The 22,600-nt window shown below is 39.2% G+C and overlaps 1 protein-coding gene across 1 annotated transcript in view; it reads right to left on the minus strand.

The window, feature by feature from the left end:
- ANKRD55 (ankyrin repeat domain 55) overlaps positions 1-22,600 on the minus strand; it is a 595,509-nt gene that overhangs the window by 82,093 nt on the left and 490,816 nt on the right. Inside the window, exon 11 of the mRNA XM_042987042.1 lies at positions 13,105-13,195. Coding sequence (XP_042842976.1) covers positions 13,105-13,162 — 58 coding nt within the window. The 5' untranslated portion in view covers positions 13,163-13,195. The remainder of the gene's footprint in view (positions 1-13,104; positions 13,196-22,600) is intronic.

Here is a 22,600-nt window from a genome sequence, read left to right on the forward strand (position 1 = left end):
TCTCCAGTCACTATGATACTATCCACTGTTATTGTGCTCTTCATATCTCTGTCACCCTCTGAAGAACAATCATAATGATGGTTAACAGTAACATTATGCTTATTATGCACGAGGCACTGCACTAAACCCTTTCTGTAAATCAACTCATTTAATTTTCACCTTATGAACTAGGTACTACAAATTATTCCCATTTACAGATGGGGAAACCGAGGCTTAGGGCAGGAAAGTGACTTACCCAAAGGCACCTAGGTAGCTGGTGAAACTCAGAAAAGGCTGCAGGCTATCAGGCCTCAGATTCCACCCTGTGACCCATGTGGACTATTATGACTATTATATATAACTGCCCTTTCACTCAGGAGGCAGAGCTCTCACATATTCCAGTGAACTTGTGACCTTTCTCTGGTGCTGGATGGTCATTCCACATTCCATTCTTTCTAACAGAGCCTGTGCCTGGCTCTCCACTCTGCTGCACAAGCTGTGTGCCTCAGCATTGTGCCTGACAGATGCCACCATTCTGCAGTTTATACTCATTTGTAGCAAAAGTACAATTTACACATTTGCTGAAAATTGGAAATGTTATCTATGAAGAGCTGTTTGTACACCAGGGAGACAATTAAAGTTAGCGGTAATAGTATAAAGATTCTAAAGTGAGGTTGACTGAATTCTTTTAATATATTAAGATAAATATGACAAAGGAATAAGTAATTCTCATACTGATGCACAGAAAAGTAATTGAAAGTTTTCTAATCGCTTTTCTTTTTTAGCAGCATTTATTTTTTAGGTAGTCTCTACACTCAACGTGGGGCTCGAACTTACAAACCCAAGATCAAGAGTTGGATGCTCTATCGACTGGACCAGTCAGGCACCCCCCTAATTTATTTTTTAAGGCCAGCATAAACTGGTAAAACACACAGACACACAGACACACACACACACACACACACACGCACACAGAGAAGTACCTACAGAATAATTTAATTTGTGAGTACAAAATTCTAGGTTTTAAATTCTACCAAATCAAATTCAATTGGATATTTAAAGAATAATACACCATAATCAAGCAGTTTATCATTTATAAAGATGTTTTGATTTTTGTTTTCAATTAGTAAAATATATCACACCACTAGAACAAAGGGGAAATACATGATAATGCAAGTAAAGAATAGACAGGCATTTAATAAAATTTGATATATCTGTTACTTAAAAAATGCTTACTATCTAAGAGTAAAAGTTTACATTCTAAATTAAGTACATTTATTTCTAATCAACTCCAAACATCATATATAATAGCAAAACAATAGAGAAAGAAAGAAGACAAATTTTACCTAATGCAGTAAGTATGAAACAAAAAAAAAAAGATACAATAATCACAAAGGGAGAGCAAAATTATCATAATTTTAATAACAGCTAACTTTTACAGATGACTAATGTTCCATATACTGTTCTAAGACTTTCTTTTCTTTTTTAATTTTTTAATGTTTATTTAATTTTGAGAGAAAGAGAGAGATAGCACGAGTAGAGAAAGGCCAGGGAGAGAGAGAGACACACAGAATCCGAAGCAGGCTCCAGGCTCTGAGCTGTCAGCCCAGAGTGCCACGCGGTGCTTGAACCCATGAACTGTGACATCATGACCTGAGCTGAAGTCAGAGCTTAACCGACTGAACCACACAGCCACCCTTACTGTCCTAAGAGTTTCATTTGAATTCAGCTATTTATTTGCTTCAACAATTCCATGAAGTACACAGTATATTTATCCCAATTTACAGATGAAGAAATTGAAGCATAGAGAAGAGGTTAATAATTTCCCCACAGTTGCAAAGCTGTTAAGTGGCAGAGCAGGATTTGAAAACAGTCCATCTAGTTTCAACCTCTGCACAAGGATGGCACAAGAAAATTAGTGACAAAACAACAGAAGTAATAAGATTTGATTAAGTTAGTGAGGTTTAAAAATAAATATAAATTTGTAATAAATTTATAATAAAATAATTTATAATAATTTACAAATAATTTACAAATAAAAATTTATAATAAAATAATATAAGCAGGAAATGACTCCTCCTTACACTGAAAACAAAAAAATTCCCAGGAGTAAATATTCAGAATCCAGTTGAGGAGAACTTACAGAATTTTGCTGAATGATGTAACAGAAGAATTGAATTGATAGAGATACATGCCATATTCCCAGATAGGACAACTAAATAGTATAATAAATTTTAATTATTACACAGATTCATTTGTAAATTTAAAGTCATTTCAGTAAAAGTTTCAATAGTTTTTTGGGGCACTGGGTGTCTCAGTCAGTTAAGCATCTGACTCTTAGTTTTGGTTCAGGTCATGATATTAGGGCTTTGTGGGTTCGAGCACCGCATCAGGCTCTGTGCTGGCAGTATGGCAACCTGCTCGGGACTCTGTCTGTCTCTCTCCCTCTCTCTATCAGCCCCTCCTCCATTTGTACTGTCTTTATCTCTCTCAAAATAAATAAATAAACTTAAAAAAATTAAAAAAAATTTTTTTTACATTTATTTGTTTTTGAGAGACAGAGAGAGAGAGCACACAAGCAGGGGAGGGGCAGAGAGAGAGGGGGACACAGAATCTGAAGCAGGCTCCAGGCTCTGAGCTGTCAGCACAGAGCCCATCGCAGGGCTTGAACCCATGAACCATGAGAACATGACCTGAGCCCAAGTCGGACACTCAACCAACTGAGTTGCCCAGGCACCCCTTAAAAAAATTTTTTTTTAAGTTTCAATAGGTTTTTAGGGGATGGGGTTCAGGGAAATACTACTACTTTTCATTTGTGAAAACAAATGGATAAGTTTATGCTTTAAAGAAGAAAAAGAGAATATATTTAACTATTTGCTTACCTATACATAGAATCTCTCTGGAAAAATACTTAAGAAACTGCTTAAATTGATTTGCTTCCAGCAAGCGGAATTGGATGGCTAGAGAGTTTGGCAGGGGTGGGAGATTTTTCATTGGATATTGTTTTATACCTTGAACATGTATGAATGTAATATCTTCCAAAAGCAAAAACAAACAAAAAAAAAGGTGGCTCAGTCAGTTAAGTGTCTGACTCTTGATTTTGGCTCATGTCATGATTGCACAGTTCATGAATCCAGCCCTGCATCTGGCTGTGTGCTGACAACATGAAGCCTGCTTGGGATTCTCTCTATCCCTCTTTCTCTGTCTCTGCTCCCCCACTCTCTCTCACTCTCTCAACAAATAAACATTTTTTTTAAAAAAAGTCAACAAAAATGAGTAAGATTATCCAATAAAACTGAAAAAAAAGAAGAGTACTGAGGGAGTTTTGCTCTATCAAAGAGTAAAACATTATGAAACTATTAAACAAATGAGGCTCTGCCTCAAACCCAGATAGATTTTCTAGAACCGGGTAGAGAGCCCAGAAACCTGCCTGGCACCAGCATAGAGAGTGAATCTGACAGAGTGGCTTTTGAACAAAGAGAAGAGTTTTATCTGGAAGGCAAGTCTTAGAGGATAGAACACCAGAAACAGAGGACAGGTAAAGTAGAAGTATTCCAAGCTATGTGAGCTTTCCTGGAGAATTCATTTCCTTCTTGGTTTTCCTGCCCAAGAAAATCTTGTCCATTTCAATTTCCACAAAAAACAGTGGTGCTCTGCCACATATTCATTACCAAGGAGGAGTCAACTTGAAGGGTAAGAGGTTCTCTTGACCTGGGAAGACCAGTTGTCCGTGTAACCTTAGGTGAGTCATTTGTAAGAACCATTAGCACTCACTGAGTGATTACTCTGGGCCATTAGTAGTTCCAACTGCTTTGTATGTATTACTTCGTTAAATATTTATAACAATCCTTGTTGCAATCATCTTTAAAACAGTCCTATAACCAACACTAGCGCTCACTGAATGATTACTATGAGCCAGGCATGGTTGCAGGTGCTTTGTATGTATTAAGTCAATCTATATAAGCAATCCTTTGTAGTAGCCTCATCTTAGTTTACAAGGCTTTACAAGGAAAGCGAGCTGTAGAGATGTTAGCTGGGTCACACACTAAGTGGTGGCACTGGCCTTGAACCATTCAGTTTGGCTCCAGTGGCCATTACAACATTATACTGTATCCCCATCAATACCTCGATGTCTCAGTTTTCACATATAAAAAGTAAGGGAGTTGGATTAAACACTCACTGACGTTCCTTCCAATTCCAAAAAGTACTACTATTCTCAGTCATAACACTCCAGGATCCATCCTGAAATTGGTTTCTGCTCTGACTGCCTGAAACCAGATGCCTGTGAGCCTATCTCTGCTCCTCTCTATATTCAGTGGTCATGCTGAGTCAGCCAAGTTATGGCCAAAACTCTAGAATACCATTTTTGGATGGCACTAAGTAATCAGAAGGATAAAAGTGTCAATTCAGATGAATTTCAGGTGTCCCTCTCACAGTTCTTAAAAATAAGATTATTTTTTTTTTAACAGCAGACTTGGGGTACCTGGGTAGCTCAGTCAGTTAAGCATCCGATTATTGATTTTGGCTCAGGTCATGATCTCATGGTTCCTGAGATCTGAGCTCTGTGCTGATGGTATTGAGCCTGCTTGGGAGTCTCTCTATTTCTACCTCTCTTGCTCCCCCTCCCCTGCTTGCACTCTCTCTCAAAATAAATAATAAACTTAAAAAAATAAAACCGCAGACTGTGTTTTGATTTACTGTGGTGAGTTAGAGAACAAAGAAATGGTGTCAAGGTTATTATCACAGCATAGGATATCAATGTTAAAATAATTTTTTTTTCTTTTTATCAAATGCTGTTTATGTGTGACCTTGTTTATAGGGCTGGCCTCCCTGAACTGTCTTTTGGAGAAACATCAGGTTGCTGCCCAGAACAAACGTGCTGAATAGGAATATGATAAAGAATCTGGCTTCTGAAGCTTCTGTGATGGAACCCAAGCCCTGACTTTGCAAATGCTCAGCTTCTATCACATCAGCTTCACAGGTCACATTCCAGTGTAACCCAAACCTTTTAGCCACTGACCCCTCCTTCTAGGATGCTGGTGCTCTTCTCTCCTACAAAGGAAGTCTGCCATGGAGACTGAATCCATCACTACCTTGGAAGAGGTCAGGCTGTCACAGTGAGTAGAGCCCACTGGGCGCAGTTCACTGCAACTGGAAGTTCAGCCTGGGGAACCACCTCAGTGGCTGTCAGCTCCCACCAGTCCTGCTTGAGGTGCCATTGCCTTTCTTTTCCTTCTCGTGCTAGGAGTCATGAAGGGGTAGGTAGGTGGGCTATCAGAACCTGCAAAGTATAACTTTTGGTAAAAAGGAGTGTGAGGGGGCTTGGGTGTCAGAAGCTGGAGTTAAAATGACAGTTTTGCCCTTGCTCTATGTGGCCTTGGGCAAGTCATGTAACCTCAGACAGTCTAGAGATGGAACATATCTCATAGGCTGTGTTGAGGATCAAGTGACATAATAGGAGTGAAGAGTTTAGCACAGTGCCTGGCATGTGGGAGCTGCTTAATAAACCAGTTACTGCTCTTCTTGTGACCAGTTAATGATACTGGTTAATATTCTTGGCCTGATCTCCTCTATTTCCCTTTGAAATCTACTTCCCAGCCCTGGCATGGGGGGTGAGTTACAATGAGTCCATCTTGGTGGCTGAGAAGCTGGAGACAGGCTGGGCTCATAGACTGAAGAACAGAGCCATTTGCTAGTTATACAACATGCGTATTGCTAGAATACATTTTTTATGCTCAAATCCTTTTTGTATTGTTTGACTATTTTGAAAAAGGTGGTATTGATTTCACAATAAGAAAGAAAACAGTATGTTAAAAAAAAAACATTGTAGGGGCGCCTGGGTGGCGCAGTCGGTTAAGCGTCCGACTTCAGCCAGGTCACGATCTCACGGTCCGTGAGTTCGAGCCCCGCGTCAGGCTCTGGGCTGATGGCTCGGAGCCTGGAGCCTGTTTCCGATTCTGTGTCTCCCTCTCTCTCTGCCCCTCCCCCGTTCATGCTCTGTCTCTCTCTGTCTCAAAAATAAATAAAAAAACGTTGAAAAAAAATTAAAAAAAAAAAAAAAAAAAACAACATTGTAAGGACAGGTTGATAACTAATAAGTCAACACCATTCATCTCAAATTTGAAAAGATTTGAAATGATTTGAAAGATTTGAAATGAATTTGAAAAGATTTAAATGATATTGTGATAACCTGAGATGAAGACATCACCCATGTGGTACTCTGTCTGGGAATGTATATATCTAAATCTAGTCATGAGGGAGCAACAGACAAACCCAAAAGGAGGAACTCAGTATTAAAAGAGACAGAGAGAGGCTATAATTTCAAAGTGTTGATGCCATAAAAGACAAAAAAACTGTGCAGAAATGTTCCAAAAGAAAAGTGAATAAAGACACATGACAACTAAATATAATATGTCATCCTAGACTGGATCAAGTACTGGAAGAAATGCTATGAAAGATGTTACTAGTTCACTAGACAAAATTGGAATGCAGACAGATTAGATAAAAGTACATACACACACACACATGCATAAATAAACGTATACATAGAGAGAGGCAGAGAGAGCGATGTGGGACATAGAGACACAGACAGAAGAAAGCCAACAAAAAGGCAAAAGGGGCAAAATATTAATGTCAGATGAATCTGAGTAAAAGATAGTCAAGTGTTCTTTTATGCCATTTTTACAAGATTTAAGTTTGAAATTATTTTCAAACAAAAAGTTTAAAAAGGATTAGCATGCTATTAAATATTTTACATGTGTATTTTAAAATTCTGAGGAACATTTAGAGATAGAAATACTTCCTGTGTGAAAGGAATCTTCCCTTTTCTTCCTCCCCAATAGAGCCAATAAAACTAGATTATCAATGCACAAATTACATTTTTAAAATTTTACAAAGAGAAAACAAACTAAAGACCCTTATTAAGCACACAAATCTATATATTAGTTCAAAGTTAGTGTTAGTTAAAACCACCATGATTTTCAGAGATAAATCAGAAAAGCTGAGATGTAGATCATTCTTGATATAAGTGGATTCTCAGAATCAGCAAGCATTTTGCACTGACTGACAGGCTTCCTTCCTGATAGTTACAAGTGCTAAACATGACTTCTGGTAGGATGGGGTCTTTCTGCAAGATGGTATATATCTCTACACATCTTTTACACCAATCTTGTATGTAAGTGCCTCTAGACCCTCTTCTTCTCACCTTGTCTCATATTTGGGGATGGGTAAGATGTTTGTTTCATACTTGTTTGGTAATAAAAATAGCTACATGCTTAGTAAATTTTCTTTCAGATTCCATTAAAATATCTTTGCATCCAAATAATTGCATCAAAGAGAAAATACATGAATATCATTACCCAACACAATTGCTTAATAGTTGCTAAGGAAATGAGTTAATGGATAGAGATGGTAGGAAAAGCTCACTGTAGTGACCCAGCTGACTTTTGGACAAGGGGCTGAAAAGAGGGTTTGCCTCCTGAAGTTGATCTGGCTAAGCTGTGGACATAACATTAGGGTTGATGCAGGAGACCTAAGGGACCAGTGTACCTTCATTCCCTGTGGCTACCACTCCTGGATCCTCCCTCGTGGAATGCATACTAGGGAAAAAGGCCCCATTCCCTAGGACAGTAGGGCTGTCCTGTGGCAGAGAATACTGAGGACACCACTCTCCTAATCCCCAACCCACTGAATCACTTGCATTTTCATGGTTGTCAAAGGCTGTGAATGGTAATTGTTTGGGTAAGATTAGTCAAGGGCTTTCCTCTAGCTAGGTTCACAAGAGGAGCCAGGAGTGGATGGGTTTGTCTCAATCTTTCCCAGGAGTTGGTTGATGGGAGGGAGGTTCCTGTGCCAAATTGACAGCAGTGAAGCAGAGAAGGGTGAGGGACAGGCTTCCAGAAACCTTGGTCTTGAGTGGGCCACAAGAGCAGAAAAAAGTCTTTCATCTCTGTTTCCCTCTGCTCCTCTTTCTTCACCAAATGAGGGAGAAGGCTAAACATTTCCCAGAGGCAACAGCAGTCTGCTTCTAAGCCTGTGGATTGGTGAGTTGCCAGCTAATCTTACTTTATCTGGACAATTAATCTGAAAATTAATCACAGAATTCCCCCTCAGTGTTCCTGGGTTTCATTCTAGGTACGCATTTAGGTTTTTTACCCTAAAATCATCAATTGGGCCGAAATCATTCCCTCTCTGTCTTGTCTCCTTTGCCTGCCTCTCTCTGCTCTCTTCCCAAACCTCTTTAAAAATGTGCTTATTCTTCCTTTGGAGGCATCTGGTTGTCATGCAGAATTTTCACTTTTGCTTTTTCAGCAAAGTGCAAATTTGTTACACTCTAAATTCTTTTTGTTTACTGCTTCCATTTTGGATGAAATGTTGGAAATTAAAACCCTCACATCTGTGTGTGGGAGCTTTAAAAATCCACAACACAATGGAAGAACAGCTTGATTGTGAAAATACACGCTTCATTAATTTTAATTTTTTAAAGTTTATTTATTTATTTTGAGAGAGGGAGATAGAGCACGTGAGCCAGGGAGGGGCAGAGAGAGTGGGAGAGAGAAAGAATCCTAAGTAGGATCTACACTGTCAGCGCAGACCCCGATGTGGGGCTGGAACCCACAAACTGCAAGATCATGGCTTGAGCCGAAGTTAAGAGCCAGATGCTTAACTGACTGAGCCACCTAGGTGCCTCATTAATTTGAATTTTCATTAATCTCTTACTTCTTCATTAAAAGTTGTGGTTGATGAAGGAAGATTACAGTTGTAGATAGAACATGGGTTTTGAAGTCAAGCAGCTTGAATCTCAGCATTGCCATTTTATATGTGGTAACCTTGGGTCAGTCATAACCTTTTAAAATTCCCTCATTGGTAAAAGGCGGGAACATGAGAGTGGGATAGATGTGAGGATTAAACAAGCTAGTCTATGTACAATCCATGGCACAGAGCCTGGCTTTGCTAAGTGCTCAATTGACATTTGTTCTCATCAAATGTAATCCATGTAAAATGCCTGCACAGAGTCTGCTCCAAATAGATGCCCTTTCTATCTTCCCTTTCAAATGTCAAATTTCTCTCTAGTTTCAATAAGAATGGGTTTTCCCAAAACCCTAGTCATAATACTTTCTGACAAGGGACTTGAGATTTTATATCTGTTCATGCCATGTAACAGGCTGAATGGTGGCCCTGAAGATACATCCATATCGTAAATCCCTGAAACCTGTGAATTTTACCGTGTATGACAAAAGGGTGGATATCACCTCGTATGTCAAAAGATGTGATCAAGTTAAAAGACGTTGAGAGTAGAGATTTATCCTAGATTATGTGGGTAATCCATGCATTGTAACTATGAGAGAGAGGCAGAGGCATTTCTGAGACAGACACACACAGAGGACAAGGTGATGTGAAGACAGGGGTGTAGACTGGAGTGGAGGCCACAAGCAGCCAGAAGCTGGAAGAGGCGAGGAAGGATTCTTCCCTGGAGAGTCCAGAAGGAGCAGGTGCTGACATTTTGATCTCATACACTGGCCTCCAGAACTGTGAGACAATACACTTGTGTTGTTTTAAGCCACCCAGCTTGTGGTGCTTTGTCATGCAGCCCTAGGACACTACTGCAGTGATTCAATCTGCACTGGAGAGTTTGGCCCTCCTCTTGTTCTCTCAGCAACTCTATCAGTAAAGAGCCTGCAGGGTGGGCCATGCCCCCTCAGGTGCCCACAAACACAATGTTCATGAAACACAATTTCGTCTGGACCCTGGGCAGGGCAGGGTGTGGAGAGACCCTTGGGACCACTCATCCAGCTCCCATCCTCTCTGAGGCCTTAGGTTCCTCCTTTGGGCATAGCAAACCTTTTCTTTCCACAATTAGAGACAAAGCTTAAAATGCAATATCTTCTGTTATATAACATCTCCACTGCAATAGGAAGCTTTGTGTTCCGTAGTAAATGATTTTACTACAGGTCCTTTCCTGCATGTGGGCTCTGACAGGGAAGACAGCCAGGAGGAACACGTGGGACCAGAAACAGTGTTGCTATGGTGAAAGCAAAAAGCACAAAGCAGGAGTGGAGAGCTCTGAAGACCCAGGCTTCCTGCGTCACAATTTCAGAAAGCAAGCCAGAAACGACTCTCGTTCCCGTAGCCAGATAACTGGGTGTTTAAGCCTCCCAGCAACCCTGTACATTTCACAGACTAGGAGATTGATTTGCCCAGGTTCATGCAAATGGGAAGAAAACTGAGACATAACATGAGTAAGGGCCATATATATGTCCCCGAGCCCTTAGCATAAGGATGCCTTGTTACCTCTACTAAAGAGAAATCTAGAAAAATGCCACTGAAGGGATTCAGACTTAACACATCCACATCATTTGACCCCTGAAGGTGATTCTGTGTCATATTTTTTTCAAGTGCATAATGCTAACCATTCCCTGTGAAACCATAAACCAGAGCTGTCTGAGCCCTGCAACCATTCCATAGCAGCTACTGGGGCCACAGACCACCCATGAAAAGAAGTTTCTCAATGTTCTGATGTCTGGATAGAGAATACCTGGGTCTCAGGCCCTTCTATGACTCACTAGCTGGGTGTTATTAGTACAAACAGGCCCCACCTTTTCACCTCTCTGTGCTTCCCTCTTCCCATCTGAGATGTTAGGCCAATGGGTTGGATGAATGATTCTCAAGCCTTGTTGTACGTGAGATCTTCCTGGGGAGCTTCCAGGCTTCCCCCCAACACTAATTATACTGGAGAACTAGGCATCAGCATTTTCCAAACCTGTCCATGTGATTCTTATGTGTGGTTGAGTGTGAGAACCAATAGATTACATGACTTCTGAGATCCTTCCAGATCATTTCTTTTCTCAAAATTTCCATAGAAATCCAGGGCTACTAGAATTTTGATTCCCCAAATATTCAGAATTCATGGAAAGCCCTTGAATAAAGCCCACATTTGGGGAGAAAATCACTCTGCTGTGGTTTGCCCAACAATATACCATAATGGCATTTAAAAGCTATGTAATGGTCTAAACCATTATGGCCTTTCATGCTTTTAAGAGGATGGAAGGGTTAATGTGATAATAGAACTACTCAGGTATCATCTAATTAATTTTTATTTTAGGGGATTGCTCTAAATAGTACCCTGGAATACTGAAAAAAAAAATTAATGTTTTCTAGTCGACTAGTATTAACTAAGCTCTTGTTTGTTCTGAGGACTGCTAAATTCAAGCTGGAGGTAGACAAGGGAAGAGCCTTTCACATTTGAGGAACTCATAGTCCAAGGTAGCAATTAAAACAGGAATAACAAAGGCAGCCACAATTTTAAAGTACTTATGGCAGATTAGGCAATGTGATTGGTGCTTTTTATGTATTATTTTATATTCTCACAACAGCCTTGCGAGGCAAACATTATTTCCTCCATTTTATTGCTGAGGAAAGTAAGGCCCAGAGAGGTTAGGTAACTTTCTAAGGTCACACAGCTAAGAAGTAGATCTGCTGTTCCAACCTACGCTATTTCAACCATACTTCAGCACCTCTAGAAAGGATTGAGAAATAGAAATAGAGATGGCAGGGAGAAGGTGAACTTTCATGAGGGAGTCAGGTGTGGGGTGGACGAAATGCTGTGAATTGCTCAAATGAAAGGTGCTGTAAGAAAATAAATATGACAAATTAATATGTTAACTAGTTAACTACATTTTGGGCTCAAGCCTGTAAGGGAACACAACACTGGAACAGATGAATTCATTATGAAGGGCCACCTCTTCACAGTCAATTCCAGCTTCCTCAGATTAGTCTCAAAAAAAATAAACTCGTTGTGTTCCTCTTTGGATTGCATAGCGCAACAATGTCATTATTTAGCTAGTATGAGGTCTTTGGATTTAGGCAGACTTTCATTTTTGCTGATTGTCTTCAGTGATACAAAATGTACCAAGGGGAGGGGATGGTGGTAGGCACAGCTTTAACAATCATTTTCCCTATGGTGTTCATCATCAAACACCATGTGAACCAGCATATTCTGAAGGGACACACACATGCAATTCAAAATGAGTTAAGAAGTGGAGAACTATCTCTCTTTATATATACATCTGTACATATAGTCACTCAGAGATCTAAAAGTAAATCTAATATTTGAGAAAGCACTGAGCTAAAATAATTCACCCATGAAACAGATACAGCTTGAAGGGTAATAAACACACTATGGCCTAGAGCAGGACAAGGGAAAAAGAAAGAAGCAATGGATTTTCTTAATGAGCTTTTACAAATCATCTTTTTCATGTTGGAGCCAAAACTAGGAGCAAATGACCAAAGATCTTTAGGGTCCTGAAGAATATTCACAGGCTACAAAAAATGGTTTAGATGTCAGATTTTTTTAAAATATTCTAAAAAATATTTATTACATTTACAGAGTGGAAATTTCCTATGCATATATAGAAAAGATGCATAATTACACAAAGGTATTATGTATATGTACACAGTTCATATGCAAAATGTATACACATAAACTGTACTGCTGAATACATGCTTTTTATGAGGATGGGGCTGATTCCATAGCAATCTTTTCATGTGGAAAATGACCTCCACTCGGCAAATTATGAGTAGGAAAGATATATCCTGTCATTACAAATAACATAGTGTTAAATCACACCACAACCATGGATGAGATATTCTATCAACTATAGTACAAATCTAGGTAACATCTATTCCTAAAAGGAAATCAAGAAGTATCTATGGAACTGTGGCAATGAGATATTGAGTTAATAGAATGAAAAGAGACGTGATTTGTTCTTTTTATATTAGTTACTATAGTATAGTTTTTAAAGATTTGAAAATAAACTGATGAGAATAAAGATGATCGTATCTGAAATAGCTGGTTGTGTTTGAAACCCAATTTTTAAAATTTGTACATAGGAATACTTTAACAAGACAAACAGACCATAAGCTTATTTTTCTTTTCCAAATGCTTATCAAATAAGAAGTGAACATGTAAAACAGATTTGTTTTCTATGTGAAATCCTCTTTCATATTACACACACACACACACACACACACACACACACTACTCTTTTCCCCCTCAGAATTGCAGAATCTCTACCACTGAACTAAAGATATGAAGAACCAAAGGAGGTATTAAAGCAGCATTTTTACCTTTTTGCTGGTCAAACACAGATGGAGTGCTGAAATCCATGGTTGCCTGTCTCATCATTTACCATCAGAATGGCAAAAAGCATCCAGGTTTCTAGAGAGAGAAAAAAAAAAACCCACCATCTCACATGTTACAGTCAACACATCAGTCAGATACAGCATCACTTGCCAAAACTCCTGTTTGAGAATTAAACGTGCATTAGAGCTGCAGGTTGTTGTCGAAGCAAATGATGGCAATAGGCAAATGTTATTCCTGTGATACCTGCCAGGAAAAGAGTTACTTCTTGTGGCTTCATTCATCAGCTATGCTTGTGGGTAATTATTATACACCTTCCAACCCCCAACAAAAAAAACGAAAAAGCTCAAACTCTAAAAAAAATACAATTTGCAGGGGGCTACCTGCCTTGGATCTGAGCCAGGAAAACACTGGAGGTCAACGGAGCTTCAGCAGCTGGAATGTTGCTTTAAACCAAAAGAAATCTCAATGGGTGAGTGAGGATTCACAGGGCCAGACGGAGCATGTGCAGAGCTGCCAATGCAGTTGGATTCAGCTGTGTTCTTGGTGGAGTGAGAGCTGCATTTGGGTCATGTGAGCGGAGAGTGCCATCTCAATGGAATAGGACGTAAATAGTGTAGCAGGAAGCTGCTGGCCATGTGCTGTATGGAGTGGTTATCGGCTTTCATAGCTCATCTGCAGTCTCTCTTCGGCTTCATGCTCCAAATGACAGGGAGGATGAGGGGAAGCAAGTGGCGTTTGAAAGGTGAGATTTCAAGGCTCAGACACCCATGACAATGAAATTAAAACAGTCTGCAATCACAAGGGCGTTCAGTGCAGTATTATATGTGGTTGAAAAAACCCTGAAAATACCAGAATGTACACCATTGAGGAATAGTTGAACAAATGGTAGTAAATTCATACTCTACATTTAAAAACGTGAGAAAATCTCTCTATATATTCATCTGGTAGGAGGTCTCTAATCTATTGTTAAATGAAGAAAAAGCTTATATATTTCATTTGTTTACATTTTTATAAATACAATAACTACCCATTGTGTATGTAAATATATATATATATATATATATATATATATATATATATATATATATATATATTCTAGGAAACATCAAGGAAGATGTAGAAAGATACACAACAAACCATTAATACTGGTTACCTCAGGGGATTGCAATTAAAGTAGTAGGTTTCTAACTCCATCTACCTTTGTATTTTTAGTCATATTATAATTAATGTCTATTATTTTATATTTGTCATTATAAATTGGATATAATTCAAAGCAAACTAACAAAGCTCTACACTCAAGTTAACCAGCCATATAGCAAATGCTGTCATCAAGGCTGTTGAAAATGGTAATAACTGTTTTCTTTTTAACTTTGTGTGAATGTGGAAATGAAAATAGAAGCCATTTTTCTTCATATATGACCACAACTTGTTTTGATAAGGACATATAATTTATGATATGTGTTCTTTCATAGAAAAACTACTTTGTTTTTAAAAATTTTGTTTGTTTGTTTGTTTGTTTGTTTTTGAGAGAGAGCAAGGGGATGGGGGAGAGGCAGAGAGAGGGAGTGAGAATCCCAAGCAGGCAAGGGGCCGTTACACAAGGCTCGATCCCACGAACTGTGAGATCATGACCTGAGCTAAAATCAAGAGTTGGATGCTTAACTGACTGAGCCACCCAAGCGCCCCAATAGAAAAGGTTCTTTCTTATCTCTTCCTTCTTATATTTTCTCACTGCCTCATCATTCATTTTCCATTAAACACATTGTCTGGTCTCAATTCCCTGTGACAATATTGCTACTCATTTACCTTTCCTATGTCAGTCCCTCTCCCCAAGATGCCCTGTGTTCTTTTTATTTAAAACACAGGCAGGAACTACTTCTTATAAATCATTATGCAAAATGTGCTCTATAGATAAGTCTCTCAAATTTCCCAATGCTGTGGGTTTTTTTTTTGTTTGTTTGTTTTTGTTGGTTGTTTTTTGTTTGTTTTTTTTTTTGCATTAGCCATGAAAGCCAAAGTGAGAAGGCTCAGTGGACTGGTGAAGAAAGTGACTCATACTAGCTAAGGAAAGCTGGCTCAAGCTTGCCTAAATGACCTACCTCAAATTTAGATTAACTTCCTTTTCATTCATTTGCTCATTGATTCATCAATTCCTATGGAAGGATTAGCGCACTCCGGTCATCTCTCTGTAGGTTCTGATGATGCAGGCATGAGCAAGGTCTCCACACTCAAACAACTTAACACTCTTGGGTGCATTATATTGTATCCACTCATTTCATGAAGCAGCAATATGAACTTTCTCCATATAAAATATGGTATATACTTTGTATATATATACACATTATTCTTAAAAACAATTTTTTTAATGTTTATTTATTTTTGAGACAGAGAATGAGTGGGGAAGGGGCAGAAAGAGAGGGGGACACAGAACCCAAAGCAGGCTCCAGGTTCAGAGCTGTCATCACAGAGCCCAATGTGGGGCTCGAACCCACAGACTGTAAGATCATGACCTGAGCCAAAGTTGGACACCTAACCGACTGAGCCACCCAGACACCCCCATACACATTATTCTTAAAACAGTTTTCATGTTGCTTTGATCTTATAACTGGTACGTTTTAACACTCATTCACTTACATAAACATTTAGTGATTAGTGTGTACCAGGGACTCTTTGAACTTGAAATAGATCTCCTTTCACAAAGATGTCTGACCATTTAACATTCATTACCTTATCTGGAACTTAATCATAAATTACTGATATTTTGCAATGTGTTTTTAAAAATTTGTTATATGATCATATTAGACTTACATTCACAACTCAATTCTAAGTTCCCAGAAGGTTTGAGCTGAAGGATAGGTCTTTTGTCTCCCGCAGTGCCAAAAGAGTGCTACACTCAGAGCTGCCAGTAACAGATACTGATTTTTGTTAAATGTTAAATGTTAAACGCCCAAATGGACAAATCCAACCTTTGGTAAAATGGTGAATTAGACAATGGAGACTTCCAACAGTGGGTGCTCCTCCTGTCCCCTTCCCAGTCTGCACAGTCCCATTCCTACTTAGTGCAGACATCCCCATTTCTGACTTTGCCCTATGTTTTCCTTTTATCTTAGTTTTCCAGGCTACTGTAAACTTTTACCTTCATGCATATCATGATAGCAACTTGGTGAGTATTTATCAGGCATTTCTAACATGCTGACTTTAATCTGGAGCAATGGCTTTATTCATTCATCCATCCATCCATCACATGATACGTATTTAATGAATACTATTTATGTTCCAGGCAATAGTGTTGGTGCTGGGGGCATGGTGCTGACCAAACTAGGTATGTGGTCCCCATTCATAAGAAGCTTTCAGTTTAGGGATGATTTAGGAGACTACCTTTGGTGGCCTCCCGGCACCTCAGAGTCCTTGGATCACTAGAAGCCTGAAGAAATATCTCTGAATGACCACCTTCTGTAAGAACACAGTAACCCTCCCCATATCTGGGCAGACAGAATGTTCTTCCTTCTATCCTATGCTGATGAATAATGCTGCTCTTCGGCTCTCTAATAGGCAGGTTTGCTACCCTACTTTGGCCAGATGAAAAATGCTAAGGGTTTTTCACCCTGCCTCTCACCATGAGCACTAATATTACAATAGATATCCACAGATTAGAATAATTTTTGCCTTTATTTTAAAATCCCAAATAGATATTTTTTGAAATGTTCTTTCTCCGAATTGTATTTGTTTCATTTCTAGGCTTCCATATCAACTGGAAACTGTGGGGATTTACCTTTAAATGCATCTGGGTTGTGGCCATTTCCTCAGTAATCTGATGGTTTGGGAAAACACAGAAAACAAAACATAATAGAAACTCAATCCACGATGCTTTTTAAATGTCTGTGTGGATGGTAAATTTACTGAACACCTCAAAACTCTTTTTAAAAGTTCTAACTTTGGCCACAGATCCTTTCCTTCTATTTTCAACTCAGGAATGATTGGCCAAGTTCAAATGAAGTCCTGTGGTTTGAATTAAGTTAGCATGTCAGAGAGGTCTGGCTCCGGCAAGCTCACTCCTCCCCACCACTTCCTGACAGACTCTCAAATGTTTAGAACTTACTTTTCTTTGCATTAATTTTTCTGAGAGGAAATCCTTGTGAGGAATCTAGTTGGACTTGGCTCTCCAAAGTTTCTTGTAGAATTAGAAAAACAAAATTTGAGGTTATGAAGCAGGTTAATGGAAGAGAAGCCTGTGGTTCTTTGCTCAGAATAGTTGCTAACGAGGCCAAGTCTCACTCTGTAAAGCTGCTGTGTTTTGTGACCACAGACTGTACCACTATCAGCTACAAAGAGGATGGGATATGATAGACTATATTGTATCAGTGCCAGTCACTGCCAACTGCAAAAACAACATACAGCGTGACACATGAAAGCCCCAATATGATTGTTGTAGGCTAAAGCAATGCTTCTTTAAAAAAAATTTTTTTTAACGTTTATTTATATTGAGAGACAGAGAGAGACAGAGCATGAGCAGGGGAGGGGCAGAGACAGAGAGGGAGACACAGAATCTGAAGCAGGCTCCAGGCTCTGAGCTGTTAGCACAGAGCCCAATGTGGGGCTCAAACTCACAAACCATGAGATCATGCCCTGAGCCGAAGTTGGACACTTAACCGACTGAGCCACCCAGGCGCCCCTAAAGCAATGCTTCTTAAATTTTAATGGACATACATATCACCTTGGGATCATCTTATGGGGAAGATTCTGATTTAGTAGTTCTGGGTAAGAAAGATTCTAGATTTCTACCACATTCTCAGATGATGCTGATAGTTGGTCCATTCTTTATGTAGCAAGGAGACAGAATATTTTTCAAATACTAAGTAAAATATACACTTAGTGGGCTTTTACACCCAAGGTTCTCTATGGAATAGTAAAGATCTAGAAATATTAACTAAGTCCCCAAGGGGCCACAGAAAATGTATTTGTAACAGAAGTGAGCCAGAGGTGGGGAATAGTTATTGACAACATTACCACCTTGAATATCTGTGGCTGTTTTTAGGTTAAAGAAGGAGTACAGGCCTATAGTTGGATGTTATTAGGGTCATATACCCTGAGCTTCCCTCAAGCTCTGCCCCCATTCTACTTCTGTGCATTTGGGCAAATTCTTTTTCTCCTAATTAGCACACTGGAGATAATGGTGGTCTTCACCTTAAAAGGCAGCTGTAAGGATGAAAAAGGATAACAAAACAGCGGTGTGCTGAAGCCAGCACCTACTGGCCCTCTGAAGCTGTTAAATATTGAGGAATTTTGTGAGGTGCTTGGTAGCTTGAAATTAGCAATGGTGGGAATATATTTACCCTATGGAAAACAGCAAATGCTACTGGTAAGGGCTCTTTCTTGTTTTTCTGAGAGCTGTTTTACCAGCATACCAGTTTTTATAAAGTACTTAGTGCCACGGGGCGCCTGGGTGGCTCAGTCGGTTAAGCGTCCGACTTTGGCTCAGGTCATGATCTCGCGGTCCGTGGGTTTGAGCTCCGCGTCGGGCTCTGTGCTGACAGCTCAGAGTCTGGAGCCTGTTTCAGATTCTGTGTCTCCCTCTTTCTCTGACCCTCCCTTGTTAATGCTCTCTCTCTGTCTCAAAAATAAATGTTAAAAAAAAAATAAAAAAAAAATAAAGTACTTAGTGACTAAAGACCTTGTGAATACTACCTTAGCTACCTTATCTGAATTATTCCAGCACTTGTGGTTTGAAACACATCATTTAGCACTAGACATTTTATAGCAGCTTCCTTTTCAATAAATTCTATAATAGGGTTCTTCTCAAGAGTGGGTCTCTTGAAACTGGAGGCTGCGGAGGTATTACATATTCTGCCATATACCATGATTGATCATGCCTTATTTTTTGACTCTCCAAGGAGACTACTGAGCATAATTTCAAAATCTTTGGAGTCCATTACTCCAAAAGCCCTTGATTCCTTTCACAGGAAGAATCAGAGTCCAACCTGAATAATCTCAGGACAGATTCCAAGATAATAATGCCTCTCCAAAATTTTTTCAATGATAATGTGAACATTGGAACAGGGAGAAAGAGAATATATACAAGTGCTATAAGATAGGTCTGTGTCCCAGTCATAAGCTTTCACACATTTGTCAAAATAACTGTAGTTGGTAGATTAATTTGGAAATGGCACCTGACACAGCAGGTAGGGAGGTAATGTCCCTCTGTGTACTTATGCTGACAACTAGATCTAAGAATGAGTATAGCCATCTAATGTGAACGCCCTCAACTTCTTCTCCTTTTCTTCTAAATTTTTCTGTTCCTTCCCCTAGCCCCGATCTCTTCTGCTGCAAAGAAAGAAGTGTCTTTTCTCCTTGAGAATGCTAGGCCACCATTAGTGCATCTCATTCTACACAAAATCTGCCCAGAGAGGCAGATTTGCACAACCATTAAGAGCAATGACTAAGCCTGACTAGCTAGGTTCAAACCCCAGTCTTGCAACTTGATGCTGTTTAAGCTATGCCTTATTTCCCTCATCTGTAAAGTCAGAATCATATTAATGACTTCCCATAAGGTTTTTCAGTGCATCAAATTGATTTAAATATGTCAAGCTCTTAAAAGCAATGCCTTATACAGAGTAATTCTTATATACGTTTACTATTAATGCCATCAATTATTTTATCTCTTTTGCAACTTCATCCTATTCCTTCAAGATCCTTTTCCTTAGCCTACATGCATGCTCACATCTTTCAATCCTTAAAAAACAAACCAAAATAATATAAGACAAAACTGTGATGTTTCTTCAGACAGGTTTGCCTTTTCTTTCCCAGCATGCTTTTGGGGGAGAAAAAAGTCTACATTTTCTCTTTCTTTCCTGACCACCCAATCTTTCCCTGGTCCATTACAATTTCAGTTCAGCTCAGTATGGGCACTATTGTGCAGATACTCTAATGGACACCTGTTCTGATGGAAATGTTAGGATTCACTGCACATTTGGCTGGTGGAACTGATTGGTAATGCCTGCTTTGAAAAACATACAGGCTCAAATAGTATTTTCCACACATCTCAGGGCTTCTACCACTTGGGCATCCAGTATTATTTGGGGGGGTAGAGGCAGACCCTTGGCAGTTGAGCCTAGGCAATGTGGTATGGTGGAAAAAAATGGTGAACTTTGTTACCACAAGACCTGGGCTCAAGTTCTCATTCTGTTCTACACATTGTAGATCATTGTAGATGCTTCACCAATACTTGTTTAACTGCAGTGAATTATTTCCCAGCAAATCACTCAAGACCCTTGCCTTCTTATTTTTATGCTAATGTATCAGTAATCCCGGTTGAGTCTGACTAAGGCAGAGTCTGAGTGTTTGTTTGAGCCTGTAACTCAGGCCCTTAGGCACAAGAGTGAATAACCCAAGGGCTTTGAAAGGATTTTTCTCTCTGGAGGAAGATGAAGGCAGGAAGATGAAATTGGTCACAGGACTCAGACCTGACCCTTTAAACGGGGCTCAGATGAAATCCTCTCCTGCTTGAAGTCAGTCTGGTTTTTCTCTGGTATCATCTATAATATATAGTGTCTCTTTCTAGTTCTGCCTCTAATCTCTTTTTCCTCTCAAGAGAATCTTAACCCCTCAAGTCCTCCTGTCATATGTGTTGAAAAAACTTCCCAATGTTAAGAGAATCATAAAACATATTAGAACAAAAAATTATCTTACCTACCTTCGTCTTACAACCAGACCCAGAGAGTTGATAACTAAACCAATAATCATCAGAGAAAATAATTTTCTTTCATTTGTAGGAAGAAAAATAAGGAAGTTTGGATTATTGCTCACCCGGTTGAGGCGACACTCCCATTGCATGAATACAGCATCAACAATTTAATGACATCAAGGGTTTGAGGGTTTCCTTTACACATCATCCAAAAGGATGTTTTCATATGAGCTTGTGCCAGATAAGGGTTTTGAAATGCTGAGTGACATCCAGCAATCCCTTGTTTGATTTCCCAATCTTTTTGTAAGACACAATTTAAAACATCTCTATTTTCTTCTCCACTGAAAGTGGTGTTGGAGCAAACAGATTTATATTAAGCTTACAAAGTGGAAAATTAAAATTTTAACCAAACTGTCATGTATCTTGTTAGCTCTAAATTACACTAAACTGGTATGGTAGGCTTTGAGTCCCTAAAGTAACCATCTTTTTGGTATCATATAGACCTAGGGTGCATGTTTCTGGGTAAAACAATGCCTGAGTCCTTCTTTGGACCAATTTATCCTATGTGTTAATAAGAGATGTACTGAAGAAGTTATACATGCAGCAACATACCAGCCTTTAGGCAACTTTTGCTTGATGGAACATTTCATCTATTTGCAGGATTTAAGCTTCCAAAGCATGTATTCTGACATTTCCCTTTCTTTCCCTCAGGGAAAGAAATTCTATTGCAATCCAAATTGTGAAATACAGGAGGAAAAGAGATATTAATTTGCAGCATGAGACTTTAGGCATGATAAGGTTTAAAGAAACAAAAACCTAAATTAATCTCTGTATCTCCAATAACAAGCTTAAGCTTTCCTTCATCCAGCTAAACAAACAAACTGAAATTCTATGGGCAGAGGAATATAGTTGTCATTTTATTTTAATATTCTCTTTGTTATAATTTAAGATACAAAGAACATACAGGGAGAGGCTTTAGCTATTTGCTTGATAGACTGAGATATGAGAGAAGTGATTTTCATTATCAGGCAATTAATAATTGATGGAAAAAGATGGTGATCTCTGAATCCCCTTCTGGCAATGATAGACTCCACAAGATGAAATCAGCCTGTTGAAATACTATTCGTGTAATTCTGTTTGCATGGAACATACTCCTGTGTATTAAATTCTATGCTTACCATGCACAAATAGAGATCCAAATCAGAATTCTTAAATTTTTCTGAGCGAAAAACCAAATAGTTGAGTTAGAATGATGTATTAGAGGAGATCACTATTGACTACTGATGAAGAAGTATGTATAACATACTCATTGAATGACTGGACTAATATTTGGTGCCCTTATTCACTATCCCAACATGCTTCATAAATCAGCTGCCTATTCTCAGACCTACTGTTCCCCCAGTAATCAGAAAGGAGAAGTGTGTTTTAGTCCAATTTTCTCTGCACAGATAGGTATAAACTAAGTATACATCTTGTCCCTTCTGCTGGCTCATGACTCTTACATTATGACCCCTCTAGACCACTTTCCAGAGCAAGTCCTTTGTGTTGAGAACCTTTCCTCCCCATTGGTCAGTTACACTTACTCTTCAAGGCTAGTGTCTGTGAGTCAGGTGCCAATGGTGAGCTATTCTAAGACCCAGCTCTTTGGTTACAACATAATCACCCTCTCAAATAAGCAGATTCCTTCAGACATCCTGACATCAGGAGGACATCCAGTCCAGCACCCTGATTTTACAAAGGAGAAAACCAAGGCCACAGATGTGTGTTGACCTAGGCCAGCACTTTCTCCACTGTTCCAT

This window comes from Panthera tigris, chromosome A1 (genome assembly GCF_018350195.1).
Source record: "Panthera tigris isolate Pti1 chromosome A1, P.tigris_Pti1_mat1.1, whole genome shotgun sequence".
Lineage (NCBI taxonomy): Eukaryota > Metazoa > Chordata > Mammalia > Carnivora > Felidae > Panthera > Panthera tigris.